The following is a 27,641-nucleotide window of genomic DNA, read 5'->3' on the forward strand; positions in this document are numbered from 1 at the left end:
TCATTCCAAAGATTTCCTAGTCAAGATAATCTACAAGCGAATGAGCCAGGAGCTTCTACGATACAGGCAAGGCCATCCCTCCAGCTGGATCCTCAGCATGCCCATATGGGCTTATAAATACTGCCTGGAAAGAGAAAAAACAAGAAAAGCTCTAAATAGTTTGCTTATGAGACTAAACACAAAAAGCTCCCCAGCAGCTTTGTGAATGGAGAAATAAAAGGCGCCTTAAGACAGGCTTTTAACACAATAGGCTGTAAAGGCATTCTCAAGCTGCCCTCTCACCTGTTACAGCATGCCATTAAAAAGCAGGCCTGCTGAGAAATGCCACAGCCAGAGGCTGGGCACTGCCAGTTTCTGGAGGCAAACAGGAAGGCGAGTGCGAACTAGTGAAGGGCTCAGTGGAGAACTTGGAAGTGTTGCATTTTGGAGCACAACTCCCAGAATCCTCCAACCAGCATGGCCACAGATCAAAACAAGCTGAAATACAATGCGAATAATAAATACCCTGATTTGAAAGCTAAGCTGGGTCAGGCTGGGTTACTACCTGGAGGGGAGACCTTGAGCTAATACCAGCTGCTGTGAGCTATATTCAGAGGAAGGCAATGGTAAACCTCCACTGAATAAATTTTCTCAAGGGAGTACAGTGGTCCCCAAGGTTAGGACTAAAGACCCTCATGAATATGGAAAAACTGCAAATTAAAAAAAAACCACTATTTTTACCTGAGAGAACACCTCTGCAGGTCCTCCAGTGCAACTCTGTGGTCAACATCTGCCATAGGTTGATCACAAAATCATGCTGGAGGACCTACAAATGTCTATTTTCTCTAGGAACGTGTAGGTTCTCCAGCGCAACTTCTGGCAGAGTTGCACTAGAGGACTGATTCCTAGAGAGAACATATTAATCAAAACCGCAAATAACCAAAGCTGCAAAAGTCAATGCCGCAAATGTGGAGGGCCAACTGTATTTGACACTTATGAGAGACATTCATAGTAAGTCAGAATAGATACGAAAGCACATAAACAATGAAAACTGTCCCATATTGGCTCAGTTTAGAGCTATCAAACCAAGACAAAACCATGTATTATAGTTTGACATATGACTCTGTGGGGGGAGGCCTTATTATTGGTGCCCTCCTAGCAGAGGTGTCAATAGGGGCATGTGAGGAGTATGGCTCTCACTGGGTGATACCCCAGAGGGGGGTGTACACCTGTTGGGGTGGTACACCAAGTGGAATTGTGTAGCGGCTTTCCTTTCTCGCTTGCTCAGCAGCTGCACCAGACCCTAAACAGGCCATCTGGAGGCCACAGCATCCCCCTTAGCAGTCCTTTCCAGGCACCTACACCAGGTGACACCAACCAGAATGATGCCACTGCCTTTTGGGCCGGTGACTGGCAACCTCTGCCATTTTCACAATCTCACGCAGGCAGAAAGGACAGTGGTTTAGTAGAAAACAAGCTAGAAGAGGCCTGTATTTAGTTTGATAGGCCACAAGTCGTACAAATCTGGCCTACAGCTGGGTAGCTAGCATAGAGTCCAGAACATGGAAAAAGTCCATATGCTCCAACTGTCCTGAACTGTTAGGGACAATCCTGATTAATTCTCTATCATCCCACTTTTTCAGCTATTTTAAAAAATGTCTGTTTCTCCCCTCCTTCCATTTCCCCCTTTATTTTCAACTTACTTTGGTTGCCACAAACGGTTTAAAGTGCAAAAATATGTTGTACCCAACTAACTCAGGAGGGAAAGAGGAGAGGAAAGGTGGATTCTAGTCCTTCCTAGTAAACTCAGGCAAAAGCAAACTGCTGCCGCCTCTCCTAGCTTATCTGCTCTTCCTCAATAACTTTTGCCATCTTGACCACACTTGGATGCAGCTTGGCCAAATGAGTGAGTACTGCTTGTCATATGTGAAATGTTGGCGGGTAGAACAGTTCTTTCTTCTTTTTACTACCGTATACTTCACATAATCCTCCTGCCAGAATCAACTAGGTGGGAGGTAGAGCAAAAACTAACTTTTTCCCAATTCTGGCTCAACATTACTTTGAGATTAGAGCCAGAGCCAAGGGTGGGACTGGAAGAGACATTCAGGTTTCTGTCTGTCTCTGGCTTTCCCATTGAGGACCTGAAATGTCTTGAGGGATTTTGGGCACCCACTTCTCATGTGTTGGACCGGTTAAGAAAAGTTTCAACATCCCTCTGGCAGCTCAAGGCTGTCTCTCTTGCACAAACACATAACATTCACACAGACATCCCAACACTCCAGTTTTTCTTCCTCCTTTTGTCTAAACGCAATGCTTACATCAGAGTTTAGTTCCAGATCAGAGCAAAGCTGCATGGTACGTACCTATCCTGTATTTGTTCCAGAACTGCTTTATTCCTACCTGTATGGAAATGACCAAAAATTACCCATCATAGCAATCTTAGTACTTGTATAAAGAACACATCTTTATGCACTCAACATTATACCAAGTTAGAAAGGAGGCAAAATTCCCTTTTTAAAAAATTCCCTGTGAAATGTACGTAGATTTCTTTCATTGGCCTGTTACAGACTGCCAAAATAAAGCTGCTTCGGGTCTCTTTGGAGGTATGCTGTTTAAATGATGCATGCATCCTAAGAATCCGGAAGCTGCACCAAAGCTGCACTCCAGTGCTTAGGAATGGAGTGTGGCTTTGGCGCGACCTCCAGACTCTTAGGACCCATGCATCATTTAAATAGCATGACTCCAAAGAGAACCGAAGCAGCTTTATTTTGGCAGTCTGTAACAGGCCTAAATCAATTGCCTCTTCTTTAAAAAAATATGTGTGTGTGTGTGGGGGGGTGTCTTCTATTAGATTGTAAGGTTGTTTGTTCATTAGACAAATTTTAATCCATCTTTCATCCTAGGATGTCAGGGCACGATAAAAGAAGCATAAAAAGCAAAATAAACTATGGACCAAAACACACTACAGAAATAATCCACTTTATCTGTCCTGGCTTAGTTTTAGGGAATCCTGAGAATTGTAGTTTATTGTGGCACCAGAGTTCTCTGACAGAAAAGGCTAAATGTCTCACTAAATTACAGAATTCCCTAGCATTGAACCAGGGCAGTTAAAGTGGTCTCAAACTACATTATTTCTGCAGTGTGTTTTGGACCAAAATACAATTGGGAGGGACTGCAAGGGTCTTTTGGTCTAACCAGTGCTCTTGAGAGATGGTCATGGTTTATTCAAAGACTTCCAATTAAGAGTCTACCATCACTATCACTCTAGGATTATTCCTGCAGTGTGGAACTGCCCTTAAATGACATCACTGAGAAAGGCTACAAAAGCCAAGTTTCACTATAGAAAAGCCAGGCTTCCAGAACTTACAAGGGGGCCTCCTCAGAAATGGCATCCCAGTGGTGGAATAGTCTTCCTTGGATATTGGACTAGAGCAAACCACTGCATGATGTTTTGGCTGCCTGTGAAAACTATCCTTTTCTGAACATACCTTTGTGTGTCTCACAAGAGGATAGCTGAAGGACCATGCCTATTATATCTACCCCTAACTATTGTTATCTCGCATTTGTATTTTATATTGCATCTATAGAGTGATTGTTTTGTGAGATCTAAAAAACAATTGTTTTTAAATAAAGGCATTTGCAGAAATGCTTATGCAAATGGTACCTCCATGTTGTTGTGTGCCTTCAAGTCGTTTCCAACTTATGGTAACCCTAAGGCAAACCTATCGTGGGGTTTTCCTGGCAAGATTTGTTCAGAGGTGGTTTACCAATGACTTCCCATGAGGCTGAGAACATGAGAACATGTGCTCAAGGTCCCCCAGTGGGTTTCCATGGCCAAGCCAGAAATCGAACCCTGGCCTCCGGAGTTGCAGTTCAACACTCAACCACTATGCCACAATGACAATTATCTGCTCTTTGATATTACCCAAAGTCTGTTGCAAGAGGTGGGCTGGTTATAAGTACTTGTGAGCTTCTTGCGCAGAATGAACACTCACTTCTACAACTGCTCTCTTCCACTTTCTGCGATGTGCATTCATGTATGATGGACTGAAAAATCAAGGGAGGGAAGCATTCTTAGCATGGCTTGTGGAAACACCTTCAGATTGATAATATACTTGCATTGAGTTGCGAGGGATATGGGGGGCAGAAAGCAAGAGAATATTAGTAGGGCAGACCACCCAAGTTTCCGTTCCTAAGTTGCCACGTTGCAACTGCAGAGAACAGAAAAAGCAGACTTTAAATTCTTTTCTGCTAGGAATGAAGCTACACAGCCTCCGATAAAAAGCACAGCAACCCAGCTGCACAGTGTGACAGGCTGGTGTGAACATAACCCCTCCGAATTCTTCTCTTCTCCGCTCACCTGAGAACACAGCGCACGGCTCAAAGGTTCTGCCCTGATGTTCAAAGCTCTCCGTGAGATTGGCTCTACCAATCAAAGCAGCTATTGCTCGCTCCCAAGAACATGATCTCTTGTCCCAGCTGTGATTCACTGGAGAGAGAAAAATGCAATTGCCTCCAGACAGGAAAGCAATGGAAGGGCATGATACAAAACTGTGGAAACAGCCAGACATAAAGTCTGCAAAAAGCCTTTTCCAAGAAGAAATGGATGGTCAGGACAACAGCAGTGCAGAACTGTCTTCTTTAGTTCAGCTTGCTCACTATTTCTTACATAATCTGCTGGTTCATACTGGGACCCAACCTTCTAAGACGTCCCAAAAGAATACATTAGAAAGCAAGTTTGCTTACATAAGACCAAAAGAGGAGTTATAAGGTGCTGTTTTATCATGGGGACAAATGGAAATAAATGTATGATAAAAATGCAACTGCATAATGCATGTGTTGTGTGCCTTCAAGTCACTTCCGACTTATGGCGACCCAAAGGCAAACCTATCATACAGTTTTCTTGACAAGTTTCTTCAGATGAGGTTTGCCATTGCCTTCCTCGAGGATCAGAGCATGTGGCTATCATGGTCCTAAACATGCCACAATCACCATGTTAAAACAAAGAATGAAACACACTGAACTCTGTGTTGTTTTAGTATTTAGAGAGCAGCTTGTAATTTTAAAAAATGAAAGCGGATTCAGTCATATAGCCACAAATCCCTTAGCCTAAATTAGCAAAAACACATTGCAATGCAATTTATGTAACCAAATTGGAGAAAGTGCCGGTTTTTTAAACAAGAAGAGCCTTCCAAGGTCCCTACAGTGCAAGAAAATGAATCTGCCTTGCTTAATGTTCTAAAGTTGTTAACTAGTCAATTTTTTATGTCCATGTGTTTGCCATACATACTGCTGCAACAACACTGAGACATAAAATGTTTCCACTTTTTTAATAGCAGGGTTTTTAAATGCACAGACCATTTTCTGCCTAACAACAGTAAATATCTTAACAATAATTTAAAATACATTTTCACATCAATTTGTGCTGCAAAGGACTACAGTGCAATTACTGTGTAGTTGTTGACAAGAGCACCACACACAGTACAAAAAATGTAGTACCAAAAAGCATCAAGGCTTTTAATCATGTTGTACAAAGACACCAGTAACTTTATTTGTACACAAAGAGAATTCATAAAAGGTGGAAGCACATTGTTCGCTGGTGTTTGCTTCAAGTTTATTTCAGTTTCCTGCCAACCAAAGTTCAGCACAATGCTACACAGACACTTACAATTGCAAGCTTTTAGCATAGACTGGTTAAAAAGGAAACTGAGCCCTAATGTCATAGGGCAAAAAACTATATATCAAAGATGTCATTTTTAAAAAATTCCCTCCTCGTCATTTATGGCTCAACTATAGTATATGAATTACTTATAAAAGCGATCCAAAAATCATCATTTAATTTTTGAAACACACATCCAAAGAAGAGATAAATTCTAAGCAGGCTCACACAGCTTCTGCTCTACCAAGCCAAGCACTGACCACAAGCCAAGTATTTGAGGGGAAAGAAAGGAAGGAAACCCCCTTGCAACTGGTACTTTTCCACTTTCCAGTAATGATACCAATACCTGCTCCATGTCACAGTCCAAGGCAGGCATCAAAAACAAGAATTTAGCAATCCCCTAACCTGAAGCTACACAGGGCTGAAGGGCTTTGTTCAGCTAGGAAGGGTGACACAAACTGTGTGAGTCTGGCCTACAGCTAGTTAGCCAGCATTGGCTCACAGTTTGGAAAAATAGCTCTACCTCTCAGAATCCCATAGTAAATATAGTTACTGGCCATCCTGGCTGGCAGATTCTGGGAGGTGTTTAAAAAATTAACGTTTTGCAAGTTCTGTCACAGAACCTTGAAACAGAATAAAAAACCACAAAGGAAAACCTGTCTAGAATGCAATTTTTGTTTGAATAATTTAAAAAGCTCTATTTTGGACAAGGATCTTTGTTCAGTTCTGTTGAAAAATCCCTGCCTGATTAAGAAATGGCACTGTGTGGAAAAAAATATGTACTCAAAAGATCAACCCATATGAACTATGGTTTCAATACATTTTGTTGCCCCATTTAAAAAACCCCAGCAAAGACATGTGAAGCTCATATTTACAGGAAATTTAGTATCCAAGTGGTTCAAGTGAGTATATGTAGAAAAATTTGAAAACCTACTATGAAAGGTTTGTGAAAAAATACCTAAAGATACCTTGTCACTCCAGCTGAGTGCAAAAATTATTACAAATGTGTGCCTTCAAGACAATTCAGTAGCAGTGTATCAAGAATTAAGAAGCTGTCTGGGAAGATTAAGATGGTTTCTTAAATCTGATAGCATGTATTAATTATTGTTCCTCTCAGTCACTGAATATGACGCTTTCACAACAATGTTCATATAAGGTATTGAGGATGTAACTCTGCTGTTAAAGAATAACACATCAGAGTACAGTTCAGTCGGCATGAAGCAGGATTTGTGATCACAAAATGCACATGCTTAAATCTCCCTCGCTGAATTAAAAAAATATACCCATCTCTGGCTGGATCATCTCTCAAATAAGTTACAATCAATGAAAACCATCAATCCACTTCTGCTGCCAGATGATATTTTGTGAAGGGTTTTGTTTAAAACGTTTGATGTTTTGTTTTCTTAGACAGAAAACATATTTAACTACAATAAAAAATTATCATACAAGTAAAATCACAATATAATCTCTTATTTTATCATTTACATTAGAAAAAGAATTCTAACATGATGCATCTTGTCCAAATATGAATTCTAGTTTACAAAAAAGCACACATTAGAGGCTACATGTAGCCACATGGCAGTAGTAGTGGTACACGGAAACAGCACAAAAAGTTCACAGACAGTGTAGCTTGCAAGAGCTTCACTGGAACTCTGCATAGGAAACGTTTACCACGTCCTGAGGTCAAAAGCTATTATAGTTAGACTTTTGCCACACAAATTTCCTTAACTGTCATTTCACATCATTAAGAAAAGGAAATATTAAATATTTATGGGCATAGACAAACAAGTTGGTTTTGCCACCTTCATTTAGCCCCCCCGTCAATGGTCTCATTCAGATTTCTTTGCATGCTTCTTCTTTGCACTCTCGCCTGTTTCTCCGCCACTAGTATGGCCGCCGGCTGAGGAAGTGCCGTTGTAAGGTACTTTGGCCTCGCCTCTCGCTCTCGAAGATGGCGGCTGCCAACCAAAGAGGAGGTGACCCAATATCTTCTCAAGCGGAGCAAATGGTGAAGTTGAGCGTTCTATCAACATCATGGATATCTACAAGAAAGGCATATGGAGAGGATCAAGTCTGCAACTAGTACTGGGATCCTTTCACATTTCTTTAAGGACCATGGCAATATCCTATAGAATCCTGGGATTTGTAGTATAGGGAGGGGGCTTACAAATTCTCAGCTAGATAGCTACTCCAGTACCTCAGCAAACTAGAAATCCCAGGATTCCATAGGATGCAGCCATGGCAGTTAAAGTGGAATTATAATGCCATAATTGTGCAAAGCGAAAAGGATCCCAGAACCAAATTAGTTAACCTCTTTCTGTCAATAATGGTTCTGTGTGCAACTGTTAGTCAATTACGGTGACCCATATTTTAAAAATAAATGTATTTATACTGTTTTCCTGACAATTCAAAACTTTCTGCAACAGATGAAATTACACTGTGACAAACAATAACATAAACCTTTCGTAGATTTAAACTTAATTCCTTTATGCATGTAATAAACATGCATCTGAGAAAGTAGGCTCAAGTCTACAAAAGCTCTGGTACAACTTCTTTCTTTCAGTTTGTGTCAACGGTGCTACAAGAACCCTTTGCATACTGATCTTCCAGACTAACACAGCTGTGTCTTTGAATAATATAAAATAAGAGCTTTTCTTGGCTAAACAGCCATAAAGGGAAAAGAGCAGTTTAGCTAAAAAGGACGGCTGGACAAATGGATTTTTTTTTATCCGACATCTGGTCAAAGTGGCCATGCAATTGGTACAAATGGCTGACACCAAGCTATTTTCCAAAAAAGGGATTACAAATGAAATACTGCATCTATAGGGAGAGTCAAGAATAATGTGTTTCTAACTATTGTGGATATACTATCTTTGCCACTAGAATCATAGTTAGGCTGACAAACAGCCTGACATACTTTGCCATTATGTGGAAACTGGAGTCATCATCAACATATTGGCCCAGCGATAGCTGCCGTCAAAGTTGGCAATGGATGGGAATATAGCAGCTCGCAATACACTGGAATACACTAGGCATAACTGAAGTTATCAACAGATAAAAGGTTCATGAGGAAATACAAAATATAACTTTGAGCTGTGAATTATGAAGCCCTCCAGATATTGCTAGGCTGCAGTTCCCAGCTTTCCTTAACACTGGCTATGTGAGCTAGGGATAATGAGACTTCTAGTCCAACATGTGAAGGGTATCATGATTTCCACCCTTATACACCTATTTACAGTACTTATGAGAAGTTATAACTATGCCATGACTTCTCAAGAGCAATCAACTCCAAAAGTCTTACCTTTGTGCCCACCAAGAAGATTGTGTAGAGGAACATAAGGTCGTGCTTTTCTACTGGCAGGTAAAGAGTTTGTTGCATTGTGAAGAGTACTGCACCCACCAAACTTACTTTTACAGGACTAGGGAAAGAAACATAAAACACAAAAGGTGAGCTGTTATTTTCTCACAGCCTCTCAGCTAAAGTTCCTAAGTCTCTACAACTGCTATCAACATGGTTATTTGGGAAGCATTATCATCAGGACCAGAGAGCAATTCAGGTTCACAAATTGGACTGCACACTTTTAATCAGTAAATCTGTCAGCTCAAGTCAAGAAGTGGTGAGAAAGTAGATCTGGATTTACTGGTAGATCTGTGGGTGATTTCACAACAAAGCACCAAGGAATTCTGATAGCCAACCGTTTAACAATAATAGCAACCAAATGGCTCCCACCTCCTGCCACAATACTGCTGAAATGAAGAATGCTCACAATAAACTGAGAGTGTATTTTTGTGTGGAAGAACTGTGAGCTCCATTCAGTTCTCTCACACAAAACAAACTTCCAAACTCAAATTCTCTTAATTCTAAGATAATAATTCCATAATCTCTTGTGCCAGGCTCTGGCTGGTGGATCGCAGGAAAAATGATGGCCTTGTTGGATTTATTTTGTTTTAAAGTTAGGAACAGTAACTGTTGGGGGTAAGAGGACTACACTGGCCACCGATGAGACTTTGGATGGCTCCATCTCCCTGTAGATAGATAGATAGATAGATAGATAGATAGATAGATAGATAGATAGATAGATAGATAGATAGATAATAGATAATTTTTGGCTCCCAAATATGCTCTGGAAGGTATGAGGGGCATTTCTGAGACCTTTGCAGCCCCCTGAACAGTTTTAGTCCAAGGGGATGTCTTTTTACAACATAATGTGACAGGGAAATGACTTCTGTACAGTCGGCCCTTCTTATGCACGGATTTTGTATTCAAGCATCCACGGTTAGAAAATGTTCATAAAAAGTATAAATTTCAAATATCAACCCTTGATTTTCAATTTTTGTAAGGGATACCATTTTGCTATGTCATTATATTTAATGGGACTTGAGCATCCATGGATTTTGTTATCCATGGGGGGTCTTGGAACCAAACCCCAGTGTATAACAAGGGTCCACTGTATTTGTTTTTCAAAAGGTCTCCTTTTTGAACTAAAAAGGCTGGTGTGTGTGTGAGGGGGCAAAACTATAGTAGAATTCTCTCAGGTTATCCCTTATAGCCACCTTGCAAGGTAGGTTTATTATACCAGTACTGCAAAAAGGTATGTTGAGCCAATAATGACTTCCTTAAGATCAGCCAGTTATGTTCCTGTTTGGAAATTAAATCTGGAGACCTCTCAGAACAACTGCTACACTGTACTAGCACAAACTACTGCTTTAGCTTTATTAACTCCATAGCAGAATATGGCTGAAAGAAAACGGTGTTGTATTGCTTTCTTTATCCATCACTCAGGTTACAGGTGGTGCTAACATACTCATATCTATCACTTCCATCTACTTCTTTTTCCAAATATTTAAAACATGGAAGATTATCTTCTATACATTTCCTTAACAGTTCCTATAACTTTATCTGCAAAAATGGCTTTAGCCTCAGTTTCACATGCTCCCAACTGACCCCATGCACTCTGATTTCTGGACTTACTCAACCAAGCATAGCTTGCCAATCACATAGAATCATTCCTTGGTCTCCCAAAAACAAAGCAGTAAATGTGGACTATGTGGCACACAAGAAAGGCAGAAAAGAGCACAAGGTTATGCACATCACAAACCAGCTCTCAGCAAGCACAGCCCCCTGAAACAGTCTGTCTCATCTCCATGCACAGAGAATAATCTTGAGGATGCAGGAGAGCCACATTTTTGAAAAGTTCAAAAATTAAAATTCTTGGCCAACATTTTGCTCTACTTTTCATCAAACCATAGTTTATAGTAGAGCTACTTGAAGGTGCAGTCCCAGGATTGGTGCCAGTCCCAGATCTATTTTCCAGTCCCTCCAAGTTTGCAGGAAAGAAAGAAACAACTGTACCCAATTGTCAAAAATATAGGGCCAATCTATGGCAGTCCCCCAAATGAGACAGCATGAAAAGCACAGGTTTACAACTCAAGCAGACAACTTTTGGCAGGTCCAGGCATCAGTTTTTCACCTCCAGGAGCAGCTGGGGTTGCACCAACCCTTCCTGCTGAAACTGAAAGTGACATAACAGTTACTTCTAACCCCCCAAAACAAAAACAAAAAGGGAATACCTCATTTTTCAAGGTTTCAGGGGTTGCAAAACTGAGAACAAAGTGTAATCCATAAATTCTCCATCACTTATTTAGTTATTTCTGAACCAGCATGAAACTGCACTACTGCAGTGCTAGATCACTATCCATCCACATCAGACAGAGATAACTATTCACTGGCATAAGACCATTGGCCCTTCAGGTGCTCTGGACTACCATAATCCCTTAACATTGGCTATCTCAGTTGGAGCTTCTCGAACTGAAGTTCATAACATCGGAGGACCAACAGTTACCTACTTCTAAAATAACCCTGTTTTGAATCCTACTTCATTCTCAACACAATGATATGAGGAGAAGATGAACTCCTTATACACATACCCCCTTTCATCAGCTTTAATTTGTTGGTTTTTAACATTTAAAATTGTTCCTCCTTGCCCAGCATATATTTTTAAGAGAAACTAAAAGGCATCTGTAGTGAATTAAACTGACAGAAATTATATTTTTCATCACAGCCGAAAAATTAGGTCACACTCCCTGCCCCACTGCCATTAGCACACACAAAAATACAGTGCCAAAAATACTGTGGATACCACAGTAGAAGCTGGGAGGGGGTCAGGAGGAATCAAAGAGACGGGAATACACTTTTGGCAACAGCTCTGCTTGCATTTCTGTGTTTCTCTCCTGTCATTCTTTATTACCTAGGATAGTAGCATGGAGGCAGGGTGCCTAAGTGCTTTGGCGCCCCTGCTGCTTTTATCACACCAGAAGTCACAACCCTGTTTTCAAAATAATCGTTTCCACAAAAAAGCCTGTCAGGAAGTCACAGCGGAAGGGCAAGGGGACTTGAAAATGCCCACCGTGAGCTTATTTCCCCTTTACAGGGACAGGGCTGCAGCCTGCCAGCCGGCTACAGCTCTTACGTCCTATGGCACAAGTTAAATTGGGAGTGATTTAACGTTCCCAATTTAGCTTCTTCGAGCCTGAGCTGAAAAGCTGTAACTCAAGCAATATTCCACCTGGGCCAGCCAGCGGGTAACGCTCTTACAGCATGCTAAAGCAGCTTCCTTCGTAGCAGGTTCTTGCATCCTCACAAAATCTGAACTATTATTCCAACTTAATTTTAGCTATTGTTTTGAAGTTGACCTAAGTCACAAACTAGTGAAGCATCCATCGCCATGACAGGCAGGGTGCTTATGATTGAGGATGCCCACGCAGGGCTAAAATACTGCAAGAACCCTTACTAAAAATCCAGTCAGTTCAGCCGTGACTATCCAGTAACTAGACTAGAAGAAGTGCAGGCAAAGTTTCACAATTCTGCCCCAGGTGCAGTGTTTTACTTTATTTTCATCCGTAGTAGCAAAAGATAGCCATTCTTTAGTCCAGTTCCCTCATTATGTACGTGCGTTATGTCAACACGCCAAGAGGGTAATGTGCTAATCTCACCCCCTCAAGTCCTAGTCCCATCACTCTCCTCGCAGGGAGGAATGAGTCTCAATAGGAGAGCTTCCCCTATTTGTTATCACTCTTCATGTGACTGGATATCTTATCATGTTTGTTTTTGGCTTCCAATCACATAGAGAGTACCCAAATGCAACAGACCCATCTGAATACAACCTAATCCTGTCTAGAACAGGCTAAATGCCCTTTCCTAGATCAAGACCATTCACCATCATAGTCAGCTCTTCCATCATGACCAGACTGAGTTTCTTTTATTACTCCACATCCAGCTCACTGCCATTTTCAAATACCCATTCACGGATTCAAATGATCCAATAGGATTGGAAGAAGAGGAGATGTCATCAGCACACTCGTGACACCTCACTTCAGACCCCCAAGCAATGTCTCCCAGCATCTTAAGTCAAGTCAGTGGTGGTGAAGGGGCTGCTCTTCCAAAGCTGTCAGACTGTAACTCCCATCTGAATGGTTGGTGTTGCAAAACAACAACATTGATGGAACTCCATAGCAGCTTCCTTAGTAAATCCCATAGGAGTGGAGGAGTAATTCCCTCACATCCACATCAGCTCCTTCCATATCCCCCTAAAGCTGATAGCAACCACCATCTTCAACAGAAGAAGCACTTGTCTTCACTCAGCTAATACTTATTTGTTACAGGAAAAGGGTAGAGGGGGTGAATCAAAATTCAAGCCAGGTTGCTCACACAGTTTCCAATCTTATACTGTATAAGGTGCAGTTCAAAGGTGGGCTGTTACCACACTTAATTCTAGGACAGCCTTAGTGATACATTTCCACTCAGCTGGGTGGGGGGAAGAATTTAGGGGGATAAAACAGGGAGCACCTCTATCACTATTTTCTCCTTCTAAATTCTTTTTGACCATTCTGTGGCAAATACGATGTGTCCCTGGGCTGCTGATTGTAGTTCCACTCTTCAAAAGGCCACCAAGGTTTGTTTGGTTTTTTCATTCTTCATTTTTATTTTGGTAGAAGAAAAGTGGAAATCCCTCCGTCACTTTATCTTATTATGGTAAGCCCCCACTCAACCACTCTCACCCAAAAAGTCACAGAATGAAGCTACACAAAGAGAAAATACACCAAAAACACTCCACTTTCATGGGGGACAAAGGATATTCAGAATGCACTAGTCAATTTCTGCACAGAAAGGAGGACACCTCACAAGTCCCAGAATGCTTTGCAGTGAGCAAGAGTTCCATATCAGAAGCTTAGTGATTCCTTAGCCGACAAGTTGACATGAAAAGTGTCTCCTCAAAGTAGGACGTTTGAAACACATTTTAATAGCATTCCTTTTAAAGAGCCAAGTCACTGAACAGCACACATCTTTCAATACAGAGAAGAAGGAACATTCCCAGAACTGCGACAATTGTTCTGTGCTTTTCACTGACTTACTAGGACATCTTCAGCAGTTCATTAGTTTCAGGCTTCCACACACCTCTCACCAACTGTTCAAAGTTGGATATTAGGCCGCCACCAGCTCCTATAATTCAAAAAAATATATATTATTACATGCCTAAATTGGTTCAAAGGGTCTTAGACACTCAATTCTGCCTCTAGTTAGGACAACCTCAAAACTGTCACATTACTTTTAACCGGAGCAAGATAAGGCCCTCAAGTTATAGACATGAATGTGATGACCTACTTTATACAGTTATTGAAATTGGATACTCAGTTTGAGACTCCTTAGAAAGTATCTTATTCACAGAGGGCAAGCCCTAATATTTCTCAAAAATAATTCAACCAGAATAATCTTAAATTCTGTCAAAGCTGGGAAAGAGAAAAGAAATGGGGGCAGTATCCTACATCATTTGGCTCTCTGGAATTTAGAATTGAGAATTGTCTCACATAGCAAAAAAAATGAGTAGGCTTCAAAAAGAAGAACTCCTATATTTAGTTACTGTATTTTCTGCCGTATAAGACTGGTTTTTAACCCAGGAAAATCTTCTCAAAAGTTGGGGGTCGTCTGATAGATTGGGTGCTGAAATTTCTGAGCCAGACTGGAGAATCTGCGGTCGCCGCATATGGTGGGGGAAGCTAAAAAATGGCCGCAGCCACATCCCTGCCGTATACAGCGACTGTATGAAAGCAGCAAGGGCAGCGCTGTACAAGTACAGTAGAAGAAAATCCACTCATCAGGATTCATGGAAAAAAGTGACTTAACACGGTCCCAATGACGAGGTGAGGGGGCACCTCACCGGGAAGGTGTAAATGAAGGGTGGAGCAAGCTGCAGGCCTCCGGGACGCCCGGGGTATGAATAAAAGAGCCGTGTTTGCACTACCGCTCTGATAGTCTTGGAGACAGGAAGTGCTGGGTAGGCAGGGAGAGCTGACCAATCCAAGCAAGCTTTGTATATTAAGTTTTCCTGCTAAGTACCTGCATGTCATAAGCATTTGAATTAAAATTACCATACTGAAATCAAATCTGATGTTTTTTTTATTTTTTTATTTGGTGTGCGTTGGAAGAGGGGTAGTCTTATACGGCGAGTATATCCCAAACTCTATATTTTAACTGGAAAAGTTGGGGGTCGTCTTATATGCCCAGTCATCTTATATGCCAGAAAATACGGGTATTGTATTTCTATTCCATCGCTCTCAGTTCCACCCACAAAATGGGAGTCAAGGTAGCTATCAATAAAATGAATGAAACAAGGTTGTAAGCATTAAATTGCAACAATTTTTAAAACAACTGAGACCAAATTAATAAATAGAAGACAATACTCAACAAGATAAGAACCCCTTTTACTACAAAACTGGTAAAATCCTGCCTGAATAAAAAAGCATTTTCCAACTAGTGGAAAGGCATCATGGACTTGACCAGCATAGTCTCCCTTCATAGGTAGTTTCAGAAGTTGGAAGTGCCAGCAAGGAAGCCCTTTCTTATGTCCCAGCAGACACTCCACTCAAGGTGGCAGGACTGTTTGAACTTTGAAGAGCTTCCCTTGCAAATTCTGAGTCAAGGCAGGGTTGTATGAGAAAATACAGTCCTTCAGATAGACTGGATTCAAGGTACACAGGGCTTTATACAGTGGGCTCTTAGTATCTGCTGGGATTTGGTTCCAGGATCCCCCATGGATACCAAAATCTGCAGATGGTCAAGTCCCAATAAATGCAGTGGCCCAGTGAAATTGTGTTCCTTATATAAAATGGCAAAATCAAGGTTTGCTTTTTGGAATTTATATTTTTAAAAAATATTTTCACACTGCAGATGCTTGGATCTGTGGATAAGGAACCTGCGGATACAGAGATTGACTGTATATTATAACCTACTCTGAATTGTCCCCAGAGAGAATCAAATAATAAGCTATTTTCATAAGATCATCACATGCTCCCTGTAGTCAGCAGGAATTTGAACTAGGTGACATTTCCAAACTCTTTTCAAAGAGTGTGTTACAGCTGTCCAAATTAGATGTATCTAAGACATTTGTAAATTGTCACCAGATCAGAAATCTCCAGGAACAGACACCACTGATATACTAGTTTCAGCTGCGCACACACATTCTGACCAGTCAAAATCTGAGCATGCAGATTCGGGGTTGAATCGAGGAGTATACCCAAACTGTAGACCTGTATCTTTAAGGGGAATGTGTCCCCATCCAACACAGGCCAATTTCTCCTTCCTTGATACAGGAAGGACTACTGAAAAGTGCCTATGAGTATCGTCCCAAACTAGAGTCAGAAGATATTGAAAGCTATCAAACTTCTAGCAAAACCAACAGGGGCACATCTACCACCACCACCCGCATCCAGTTCCCAGTCCAGATTGGTATCAAGGTAACCAAAGACATCTTTAGCCAATAAGCAGGCTGAAATGGAACCAGATAACCCATCTTATACAGTAATCTCTGTGGTGCTGCTACCTGCTCCAGCACCCTGACCTAGAATGATTTAATGAAGACTGACTGGAAATAATTCAATGTAGTGCAGGTCAGGGAAGATATTTTTCAGCAACAATTTCAATAGGCCTAATAGGCAATTGCCATTGTCCCTTAGGCTCATTGGAACCCTGCCTCACTGAATCTCCAACTCATGTGAGCAGCCCCTCCAGTCACTATTGTGAGCCTGAAAAGGCATGAGTATGGTGAGATCTCTCCAAGGATTCTGTCCTTGGCCCTCACCATATATCTTATTAGCTTGAGAAGCAATACAAAATTATTAGAACTAATTGCCTACAAAATAATAACATTACAGTGCCTACGAGGTATTGGTTAGCAACTTTGGTTGACATCTGGCTCCTAAGTGAATTGAATTCCTCTCACCCCCAGTGGTCTCCACAGGTAAGAAATAGATAGGACTAACCAGAAAGACACTATGTGATGGATCTCAGCCTGGCACACCACTCTGCACCCACTGTTTTCCTTCAATAAAACCACTTTCTGAATAGAGGTCTACTAAAGAAAAGTACATTTGCATACAATAAGTACAACTTTTGTCCCATTTTCTAAAATGATTCTCATCATAGAGCCTTGCACAGTCACTCCATTTTACATCTTCATGGTGTTATGTTGTGCTTATCAAGGCATAATAATGCCATTTCAATCCATTTCAATCCCAGATTGTAATACTGTACATCAAAATGTAGAAAGGTCAAAGGTTTCTGCAAGGCACTGTATCTCAATAACAAGGCCTTATCCCTGGACACATAAAATTAACAGGAATGGAACCCTATACCATATGAACTGGTTTCCAACACCATTTCCACCCAATGGAGTGGTCCTGAAGCCAGACTGAAATGGACCTAGATAACCCATCTCACGCAGGAATTTCTGAGATGCTGCTAGATAACTACGGCAGGCAGAAATTGTTAGCAGACAGGATGCTTCCCTTCCCTTCCTTCAGGCTAGAACTTGCTTAGCATGGGTAAGGCAGGGAGTCTAAGAATTCTGTGGTTGAGGCTCTTCATTCTTTACATGAAAGCATCACCAATAGGATATTGGATTACTGGACATACCAGCAACTTTCCCTGAAAGTTCTGAAACATTTTTGTGGGGAGGAGAGTAAAACTCCCAGAATCCTCCCTCCTGCAGGGCCACTTCCTTGATAATGGGGAATTCTGGGAGTCATCGTACAACTTCTGAAGGTCCTCATGATTCCTATCCCAGCTGTAAAATACTGAGATTTTTTGCAACAATTTTTTTTTTAAAAGCAATACTAGGGAAAGGGTGTAGAACAGATATAGGCAAGGAAAATGAGTTACTTGAACAGGAACATGAAAAGGACCCTGCCATTGTTACACCTGGAACAGGTAGAAGGGACTTGTCAAATTGACAAGACTTGCAAGATCATGACAAAGAAGGTGGCTTTGCCATGGATCAACACATATAGCCAGATTTCACCCAACCACATCATTAGCTAAAACAGCACCCTTCGTCCAAAGGCTATAGAAATAACACTGCAGGACTGAGGCTGACCTCTTCTTTGCACTACAACAGAAGCCAACAGGATTTACTTATGATTAAACATTGGTATGACTGGACTTCATGGCTCTGAGGATCAACCAAGAAGGAAAAAAGAGTTAACATGCTGGATTTATATCTGCTTTTCCTTGAGAATGACTGAGGTACTACTCCCTTATTACTAGTTCTTATAAAAAGAAAGGAAGTTTCACACATTACCTCTGGCCCAGCCAATAGCTATCATGACCATCCAGGCATTACTGTAATGGCTATGTGCGTGCAAAACCCCGCCTGTTATTTTCCACGTTCTGGTCACTTCCTTCATCCCTGCAACCATCAGTCGTATGGGCGGAAAAGAGACCCAGCGGTAGGCTAGATCGTGTGGACAGTAAAATATAAGATACCTTTAAAAAAAGGGAGGAAAGAAGTTTCAGCCTTAGCTACCTCAAGATATTTGTCATGAAAGCATGCTAATAAAATGAAACAAATTCAGATTTTTTTCTTAAACATAGATTTTAAGTAACTACAATAGTATTGGAGCTATCAACTGGTTATATTATAACTATGCTTGATACATACATATATACACATGGGAAGGAGAATAAATTAGAATTTTAATTGATTGTCAATAAATTTGCAGCTGGGAGCTCAGGGTGGCAGTGGATTAACACACTCTTAATTAATAAATATTACTCCTATCTTTTACTCTGCTGTAATATTCTTTCTTGATCTTTTATGATAGCTTTGTTTTATTAACTGTTGTGATTCTGTACAGTATTGATGTGACAAAGGCCTCCCTGTTAGAGCTTGGCCCCAACAAAACAGTCTGTAAAGAAAAAATATTGAACTAAATAGTAATAGTAGTAATAGTAAATGAAAGTTGCCTTTCTGAAAATAATACAAAGAGGGCGAAAAATTCTCGTAAGCATGAAAACCTGAAAGAAAATTTAACTGGAGTGCAGAATTTTTCTTTGAGTGGGCAACGTGCTTATTTCGTTCTGTCTCCAAAGCTACATCCCTGTGCTGATATCCAAGTAATTCAGTTCCTGACTAGGCCTTCCATGTATATAGTGAAAGAAGACAAAAATGCACTCTCTCAGCCACACTTTCTAATTCTCCTGGATGTGCCATCCAAAAGCAAAGGGAGTCCCTGCTGCAGAAAGCTGACTCAGTCTCAACTGGGTGGGAATGGGCCAGAAATTGCCCCTGACCTATAGCTACATCTACACCACCACCACCTGTGGTCTCTGTCTCTGTCTCTTCACTTGCTGAGAAACTCTGTTCTACAATCTGTCTCATAACAAAACCTGGATGTAAATCTAGTCTGTTCTTCTTGTTAACTACCCTCAAGTCAGCCTCGACTGATGGTGTCCCTGTGGATAAGACATCGCCCTCTGTTCTCCACTGCTCTGTTTAGATCATGCTGAGTTCCAGCCCATTACATCCCTGATTGAGTCTATCCATCTGGTGTGTGGTTATCCTCTCTTTCTGTTGCCTTCTACTTTCTTAGCACCATCATCTTTTCTAGTGAGCCATGCCTTTTCATGATATGGCCAAAGTATGACAACCTCAGTTTTGGCATCTTTGCTTCCAGGATTGATCTGGTCAAGAACCCATTTGTTTGTCTAATATATCAGCTAAAATACAAAGAACAGAGATGCCATTTCACTCTCATTGTCCCTAGGAATAAATTTTAGCAACTTTCTCCCACCTCTTCCTATGGGAGCGTCAAAGGGTTAGGCCAATCATAGATACTGCCTCTCAGGTTGTTCATGTGTCACTGGAAGCTTAACAGGACACATGCTTCCCTCAGTCATTAGAGATGTGTTGGTTTTACTATGAAGTTACTATGTTTAACTTTCTCTTTCCCCTTTTACAAAGAATGCATATTTTTTTTAAAAAGAGGAGGCGAGGAAAGATAAATCAAGACTTCAATTTAGTTTATCCTAAATTTAGTATCTCCTAAATTTAGGAGATAATAATACATCTCTTAGCAGCTGCGTTGGGGTGAATTCCTCTGTGAAAATCACCATGTGCTCAGAAATTGTTAGTGCGTTGTTTAAAGCAAAGTAACGTAATGTAAACATATAATACTTAATTACAAAGGGAATATTTCTAACACTACCATTTACAACACAAAGCATCAAATGGAGGCCCAGTTGCCAAACCTGACCTCCTAAGGATCTTAAGCTGCCAATCCAGAAGGAAGGGGCTATTTGGAAGAGGTGGTGGCTATAATGGTAGTCTGATTAAGGACAGTGGTTCCCAACCTTGGCCCCTCAGATGTTGCTGAACTTCAAGTCTTGGGAGCTCCCAGCACCATGGCAACTGGGATTCTGGGAGCTGTAGTCCAATTATTGTATTCCAATAATACCTGGGGACCCAACTTAGGAAACTACTGACTTAGAGAAAAGGACACAATACTGTGGTCCAACATTCTCCACCCTTTCCTCAATGCAGTCTGTAGTTGTTGGCCAGAGACTGGAAATAAAACATGAGATTGTTCAACTAAGTTTTTGAGGTCTACCTCCCATTTTCACCTGTCCTCAGCAAGAGAGCTTTTCAAAATATCACCCCCGAGCAGCAATATTTATTCATTATATGCACCTTCCTTTCATATAAAGGTGTAACAATGCCAATATTGCATCTTTTTGTTTGATGGAAAACAGAACAGTTCATTAAGTCTTCAGCATTAGACATTTATCAGGTTACCGTTTTGCAGAATATCTAATAATATTTCCAGTACATACCAGTAGATGTCACTAACTGACAAGCATTAAAGAATTAATATATTGGCTTATTCCCTAGAAAGAAAAGTTTCTTTTCAAATCATATGTACTAATGAGGCAGGGCTTGGATATGCTGGCAAGAGTTGCTGTCCCTTCAACATTTGGAGGGCCACACAGTTCCCACCCTTGCTTTACACACCTAATCCAGCAGAAGTTTAAAATTATGAATCACCAAGTACGGAAATGTGTGGTCTTTTCCAAAAACTTAAGTGCTCTCTTTAAAAAACTGCTTGTGATGTGAACTAGCACACTGAATGATACTATGGCCTGCCACTCCTACATAACAATTAACCCATCCCAGTAATACTGTACTTTCACATGCAAATTGTCATCTTCAATTGACTGGATACCAGTGCTAATGGGGTGGCTATGTGGCCATGTTTACACAAGACAGGCCTCTATTTGAAGGGATCTTGTAGCACCTTTGAGACTGTGTGAAAGAAATTGTAGCATATGCTTTTGTAGACTTAGGACTATGAAATCTGATGCTACAACTTCTTTTGCACAGTTAGTCTCAAAGGTGCTATAAAATACCTTTGCATACTGATATTCTAGACTAACACAGCTCTGTCTCAGCAGCATCCTGCACCAGGGTGTCACCGGGTGCAGGGAATGGGGCTTCGAGGTGGATCGAAAAGGGCCTGCTCCCAACTCCCTGCCCTGCGTGGCCTTACTTCACAGTAAAGCCGCACAGGGCAGGAACAGGGGGTGCTAGGCCCTCACTCTCCCTGTGGCATGTGGCTTTACTCTGAAGTGAAGCTGTATGGGACAAGGACTGGGGGGCACCGGGCCTTCTCCCTCTCCGCTGCACGCCATGGAACATGGCAGGGAGGTGGGGGTTACTCTCTGGGTGTCACCCCCCCTTCTGTGGTGTCACCCCCCCCTTCTGTGGTGTCACCCAGTGTGGTCCATACCCCCCACATCCCCCTAATGACACTACTGCTCTGTCTCTGAACTCTATTTGAAGGGTTATTAGGGTCAAACCTGATTAAAGATTCACACTACCTGGTCACTGTCTTGTCCCCATGGCAAGACACACTGTTTCTAGAGTAGAGATTGAATTGGTGGAGTCTGAATTGCATCAACCTCTCTGGTCAATATTTAAGTAATGTTTATTTTGCTTTTCCAAAAAAGGAGTCACTCAAAATGGCTTAAAATATTATATAAATCCAAACTGGAGGCTACTTCACATAGTTACATTAAAATACAGTCAGCCCTTCCTTTACACAGGGGATCCATTCCGGACTCACCCATCCACGTGTAAGGGGAAAACTGCATATGCTCATGTCCACTGAAAGCAATGGGTGGGTGCGTGCGGTGCAGCATGCACACCATGGGTGCACACGCCATTCATTTAATTGTAGTGCAGCTTCAGCATAAACTGAAAACTGTATAAACGAAGCCCATGTACAGCGCAGCCTGACTATATATATTTATTAGCTAGAGTAGTGAGCTAAAACTTCCATAATCCCCAACTATGCCCACACTGGCTGAGACTAATGGGAATTAGAGTCCAATGAAATATGGAGGCATAGGTTCATCATCCCAATCTCATTATGTATGATAATTCAAATTATACATGAATCAGGTTTTTAAAATCCAACATACACTGATCAGATAACTAAAACATCTATTTTAAATTCTTAAGAAACATTTTTCATTCTCGTACAGACATCTCATTGTAAAAAAAATTGCAATTTCATATCTTACATGTATTATCCTTCTGTTTCTTAATAGAAAACAAGACAGTGAATTTATATTTTTTTATTCTTATGGTAATTTTGCTGAGTAACAAGGACGGGATACAGACCGCTCAAAAAAGGTGCTCTCCCACCGCCCTGGTTTGTTCAGCGAGGGACAAACCGCACGGCTCCGTCGCGGAACAAAAAGAACCCGCAAAAAGTGGGTTCTTCTTGCAGCGCCTTTGTGACACCGCACACTTGCAGCATCACAAAGGCGCCAGGATGTGCGGACGCTAGGTGTCCGTCACGTCAAAATGGCGCCGCCTGTATGTACAGGGCGCCACCATTTTTACACCCCCATCACATGCTAGGGGTGAGGCCAATATGGACGGTGAATCCTCGGCCAACCACTAGCATGTGACGGGGGTGCTGCAAAGGCCCATCTAAATCGGGCCAAGATTATTTATTTTGACTACTTGCAACAAGACACCATGCAACTCTCTGAGTAGTAGCCCTCATGCAACTCTCTGAGTATTGCCCTGACTATGTAATGGTACTCAGCTAGTAACCCACTGCAACTTCTTTCCATGTCAAGCAATGAGTTGCAACAAATGCTGTAGTTTTGAGTTCTGTGCATTCTGACACAAACATGAGAGTAGAAGCAACAGGATGGAATTCTAAATTGTAAAAGGGTGGGCCATTTCTGCAGCTCCTTTCCAACTACAGATCTCCATACTATATTTCACACTATTTGCAAGAAACCTCTAACCCACAGGAACTGACTGGACAGGGGCACAAGGGACTGTGAGAGGAAGGGAAAGTCAGGAAAGCCTATTTGTGTGAGCACTAACTGTTCACAGAAGCAAGGAAGACCAAAGCCACAGTTTACCAGATCTAGAGGCTCTGTTTTTGAGACAATGAGTACAATGATCTAAACTGAAGCTTATTAATTCATCGTGAAATACCAAAGAGATGATATTATTAATGCTTGAATGGAGAAGCTACTATAATGAAGACAGAACATCCCTGAACAATAACATCAGATTCTCCCTATCCTGCACCCTAAGGATTTAGTAAAGCATGGCAAATGTGAGTTACAGACAGTGAGAGGTTAATTCCATAACTCACGTCACAAAGACTCCCAACAAAGAGCTGAGCTTCACAAGTTCAAGCTTCGTTCAAAATTGTTTGTTAATGAGCTTCACTAATTAGTGGGATGTCCTGGAAAGGAACAACATGCACTTTTAGGATAGAATAAAAAGACTCTTTTGTGCCAGTTGCAAAATACAGCTAAGTCTTATTAGCTGGGTCTCTCAGCCTGTGGAAAACTGACATGGAGGGCATGCAAACCTATTTCACTTGCTTGTCTGAGAAAATATTTTCATGCTTCTCCTTAAGCTAACATTTTAAACCAACACAGACAGGATAACCTTTACAATAAAGCAATCAGATTACATTCTAAAAACTGATGCAGTCAACCTGATCTGAACTATGCCTACTGTGTGACTCAACAGTATTCAGCCATGGTTTGCTCTCATGGAAGTGTGCATAGTTCTGCAGCACTCAAAATAAACCTAAAAACAGGAATTGGTGTGATATTTTTCCTTCCAGCACTGCAATTTCCTTTTACTTCCACCTTTACTTAAACAATAATAGAAACATTGATTTGTCAGTCTTCTTGCATCAAAACTTTATATATGTGTTGATATATCATTTAAACTTAGGGGCTCTACAGACTGCCCCCCCTTCCTAGCTGGATCCAGCCTTTCTAAGGTGGAAAAAGGAGCTGCAAAGGAGTTCCTTTTTGTGCCCTCGAAAGGGTGCCACAGCCACAGCAGCACAGCTATATGGCACTCCTTTGGAGCTGTGTTGTATGGATGCAGCGTCGGAGGCGCATCATGAAGCTGCACGGACGGCATCATGGCACCCTGGGGGTGGGGTCAAGGTGTGCGTCATCTGGCCGGTCTGTACAGGGCCCTAGTGCCTTAAATGGTGAGTTGGAACTACAGTGGTACCCCGGGATACGAATGCGCCGCCTTACGAAATTTCCGGGTTACGAAAAAAATCCATTAAAAAAACCTGTTCCGGGTTACGAAGGTTATTTCGGGTTACGAAAAATTTTTTGGTGCTTTTCGGCGCTTTTTCGCACGAAATCGCGGCTTTTCCCCATTAGCGCCTATGGCATTTCGGCTTGCGAATGCTTTTCGGGTTACGAAAGCGGCGGCGGAACGAATTAATTTCGTAACCGGAGGGAGCACTGTACCAATAAGATTCAGGTCACACATGTTGTTAAGTACTTACAATGAATTTATTCAAAAACAATGGATAACAGGCACTTTACCCAAAGATATTTTTTTCTTCTCTTGGACACCAAAACGTTTCATCCAGAGTACTGATCCATGTGTATATTGTTGCCAATTTCATCTACTCAAATGGATACAGTTAACAAACAACGATGCTTCAAATCAGGTAACAGCCCTAAAATTCACCCTTTTAATTAAGCATGAGGATATTTTTTCCCTAAAGATGTTTTGGCTTACAACTTCCATCAGTCCCACTCAGCAGACCAAAAGGTGTGGTATTGTGGCAGTCATAGTACAAAACACATGGAAGACCAAATTTCCACTCCAATTTTAATTCATGTGCTTGAGATATTCCAAATATTTGAGGGCAGATTTAGTCTTAGACAATGTATTTTAGAAAGTGCTTACCAGATTGATGAGGCTAGAAGGACACTTGTGGTATTGGCAAGAAATGCAACTGGAGGTTCTGCTAGCATCAGTGAAGATAAAATGGATCCACCAAAGCAGTAAAGCATAGCGCTAAACCAACATGCAATTGGGCTGCGATATGCTACTTCCACTGCTCCTGCAAACAGTAAAAAATAAGAACAACTGTTTATAAGGAATTCTGCTATCAAACCTTTCATCTTTAATCTCCATAGAAATGAGAAAAACCTGATGGCAGCCACAGTTCTTTAATTTATTCTGGCTTCAAGAGAAAAAACTTGGCAGGCATTATTGTACTGGAAAGTATCATAGAAAATAAGTAAAAATGTCACCATGCTCAGAACCTCAAGACAGCTCTTCTGATGGGATCAAAGATCCCTTCAAGAAAAGTAGCAAGATAATTTTTCCACACTCTACTGAACTTTAACATTCTCTGTGCAAGTAGGTGGTATCTAACTCAAAGCACATCTTATACTGAATCAGCACTCCTGATGACTACTAAACTCTAACACAGCTAATTGTTTATTTATGTGTGGAATGTCTTTTTAGTATCTAGATAACTATGAAAGATATTGAGAGTCAGAATCATAACTGGATTCCAGAATCACAACTGGATGTCAGGAGACAGAGGAAGTGAGGAAGGCAAAAAAGACCTTAGGAGCTGCTCTCCCAGGACTCAACGTGACACACATTCACTCAGAGGGCTTTCGACCAGTTGCCCTCCTCCCCTGGCAAAATAATTCCAGGAAGGAGTGGGAAGTAGTTAAGTATAGCACCAGGACTCATGTTTCAGATGGACTCTCCCCTCCCCTTCTCTCTCCAGGACCATCGACCTACAACTACCATGTGGGTAGGATCCCACGTGACTGTTCTCCTGTTCTTAAATGTCACATTCCAGACTACAAAGGTTTTAATAAGATAATTTGAGTAAAGCACTCTCACATCCATCAAACCTATCCTACAATAACTATCATACAAAAATGAAATGCATAGATATAGGATGGGGGACACCTGGCTGAATGAGACTACATGTGAAAGGGATCTGGGAGTCCATGTAGACCACAAGTTGAACATGAGTCAACAGTGCGATGTGGCAACTAACAAGGCCAATGCAATTTTAGGCTGCATCAATAAAAGTATAGTGTCTAGATCAAGGGAAGTAATAGTGCCACTCTATTCTGCTCTGGTTAGGCCTCACCTGGAATATTGTGTCCAGTTCTGGATACCACAATTTAAAAAGGATGTGGAAAAACTGGAGCGTATCCAAAGGAGGGTGACTAAAATGGTGAAGGGCCTGGAAACCATGCCCTATGAGGAATGACTTAGGGAGCTGGAGATGTTTAGCCAGGAGAAGAGAAAGTTAAGAGGTGATATGATAGCCTTGTTTAAATATTTGAAGGGATGTCATATTGAGGAGGGAGCAAGCTTGTTTTCTGCTGCTAATAGAGACTAGGACCCAGAACAATGGATGCAAACTGCAGGAAAAGAGATTCCACCTCAACATTAGGAGGAACTTCCTGACAGTAAGGGCTGTTCGACAGTGGAACAAACTCCCTCAGAGAGTGGTGGAATCTCCCTCCTTGGAGGTCTTTAAGCAGAGGTTGGATGGCCATCTGTCAGGGATGCTTTGATTTGGATTTCCTGCATGGCAGGGGATTAGACTGGATGGCCCTTGTGGTCTCTTCCAACTCTATGATTCTATCCACAACTGCCTTGTGGATACTACTGTAGGAAAACAGCATAGAAATTAAAATAAAATAAATCCACAGCCCTGTTGAATCTTGAATATACTGTACAGAATAAACTGATACAGGTTATAATCTTATACCAACTTGAGCACAGAGTAAATTCAGTGAATGTCAAAGAACTTAATTCTGTGTAAGCACACTTGGAAAAGAGGTGTTAGTGATCACCATGAATTGTTGGGTGTGGAGAGGGACAATTCAAAATTATATTTTTCCCTGGAACCGATACAAGAGGACACAACTCACTTGACTGTGGATTTCTCCTCTGCATCATCCAACAAATCAACCCCTATTCATTTCATTTAATATTTCCCCTTAACTGGGCTATGTGTTGCCTCCATTTTAGGCTTATAAATAGCCTCTTGCCAGAGTGGTGTAGTGGTTTGAGCGTTGGATTGGACTCCAGGACATCATGTTTCAAACTTCTGTTCAGCCATGGAAACACACTGGATGACCTTGGGCAACTCACACTTTCTCAGCCTCAGAGGAATGCAATAGAACCCCATCTCAGAATAAATCTTGCCATGAAAACCCTGTGACTTACAGTAGCTGTAAGTCAGAAACAACCTGAAGGCATATAAAAATTAGTTGCTTGTGGCAAGAGCCACAAGCCTCAGGAGATCGCACAGAAAAGGTTTTCTTTTT

At 41.4% G+C, this 27,641-nt stretch overlaps 1 protein-coding gene across 1 annotated transcript in view; it reads right to left on the reverse strand.

Annotated features, from left to right (window-relative positions):
- Window positions 1-5,295: 5,295 nt before the first annotated feature.
- TMEM38B (transmembrane protein 38B) overlaps window positions 5,296-27,641 on the reverse strand; it is a 34,705-nt gene continuing 12,359 nt past the window's right edge. The window contains exons 2-6 of the mRNA XM_042453315.1: window positions 25,234-25,390; window positions 18,271-18,455; window positions 14,051-14,138; window positions 8,940-9,057; window positions 5,296-7,680 (exon numbers count right to left, since the gene is read on the reverse strand). Coding sequence (XP_042309249.1) covers window positions 7,468-7,680; window positions 8,940-9,057; window positions 14,051-14,138; window positions 18,271-18,455; window positions 25,234-25,390 — 761 coding nt within the window. The 3' untranslated portion in view covers window positions 5,296-7,467. The remainder of the gene's footprint in view (window positions 7,681-8,939; window positions 9,058-14,050; window positions 14,139-18,270; window positions 18,456-25,233; window positions 25,391-27,641) is intronic.

The sequence above is a fragment of the Sceloporus undulatus genome, chromosome 2 (assembly GCF_019175285.1).
Source record: "Sceloporus undulatus isolate JIND9_A2432 ecotype Alabama chromosome 2, SceUnd_v1.1, whole genome shotgun sequence".
Taxonomy (NCBI): Eukaryota; Metazoa; Chordata; class Lepidosauria; order Squamata; family Phrynosomatidae; genus Sceloporus; species Sceloporus undulatus.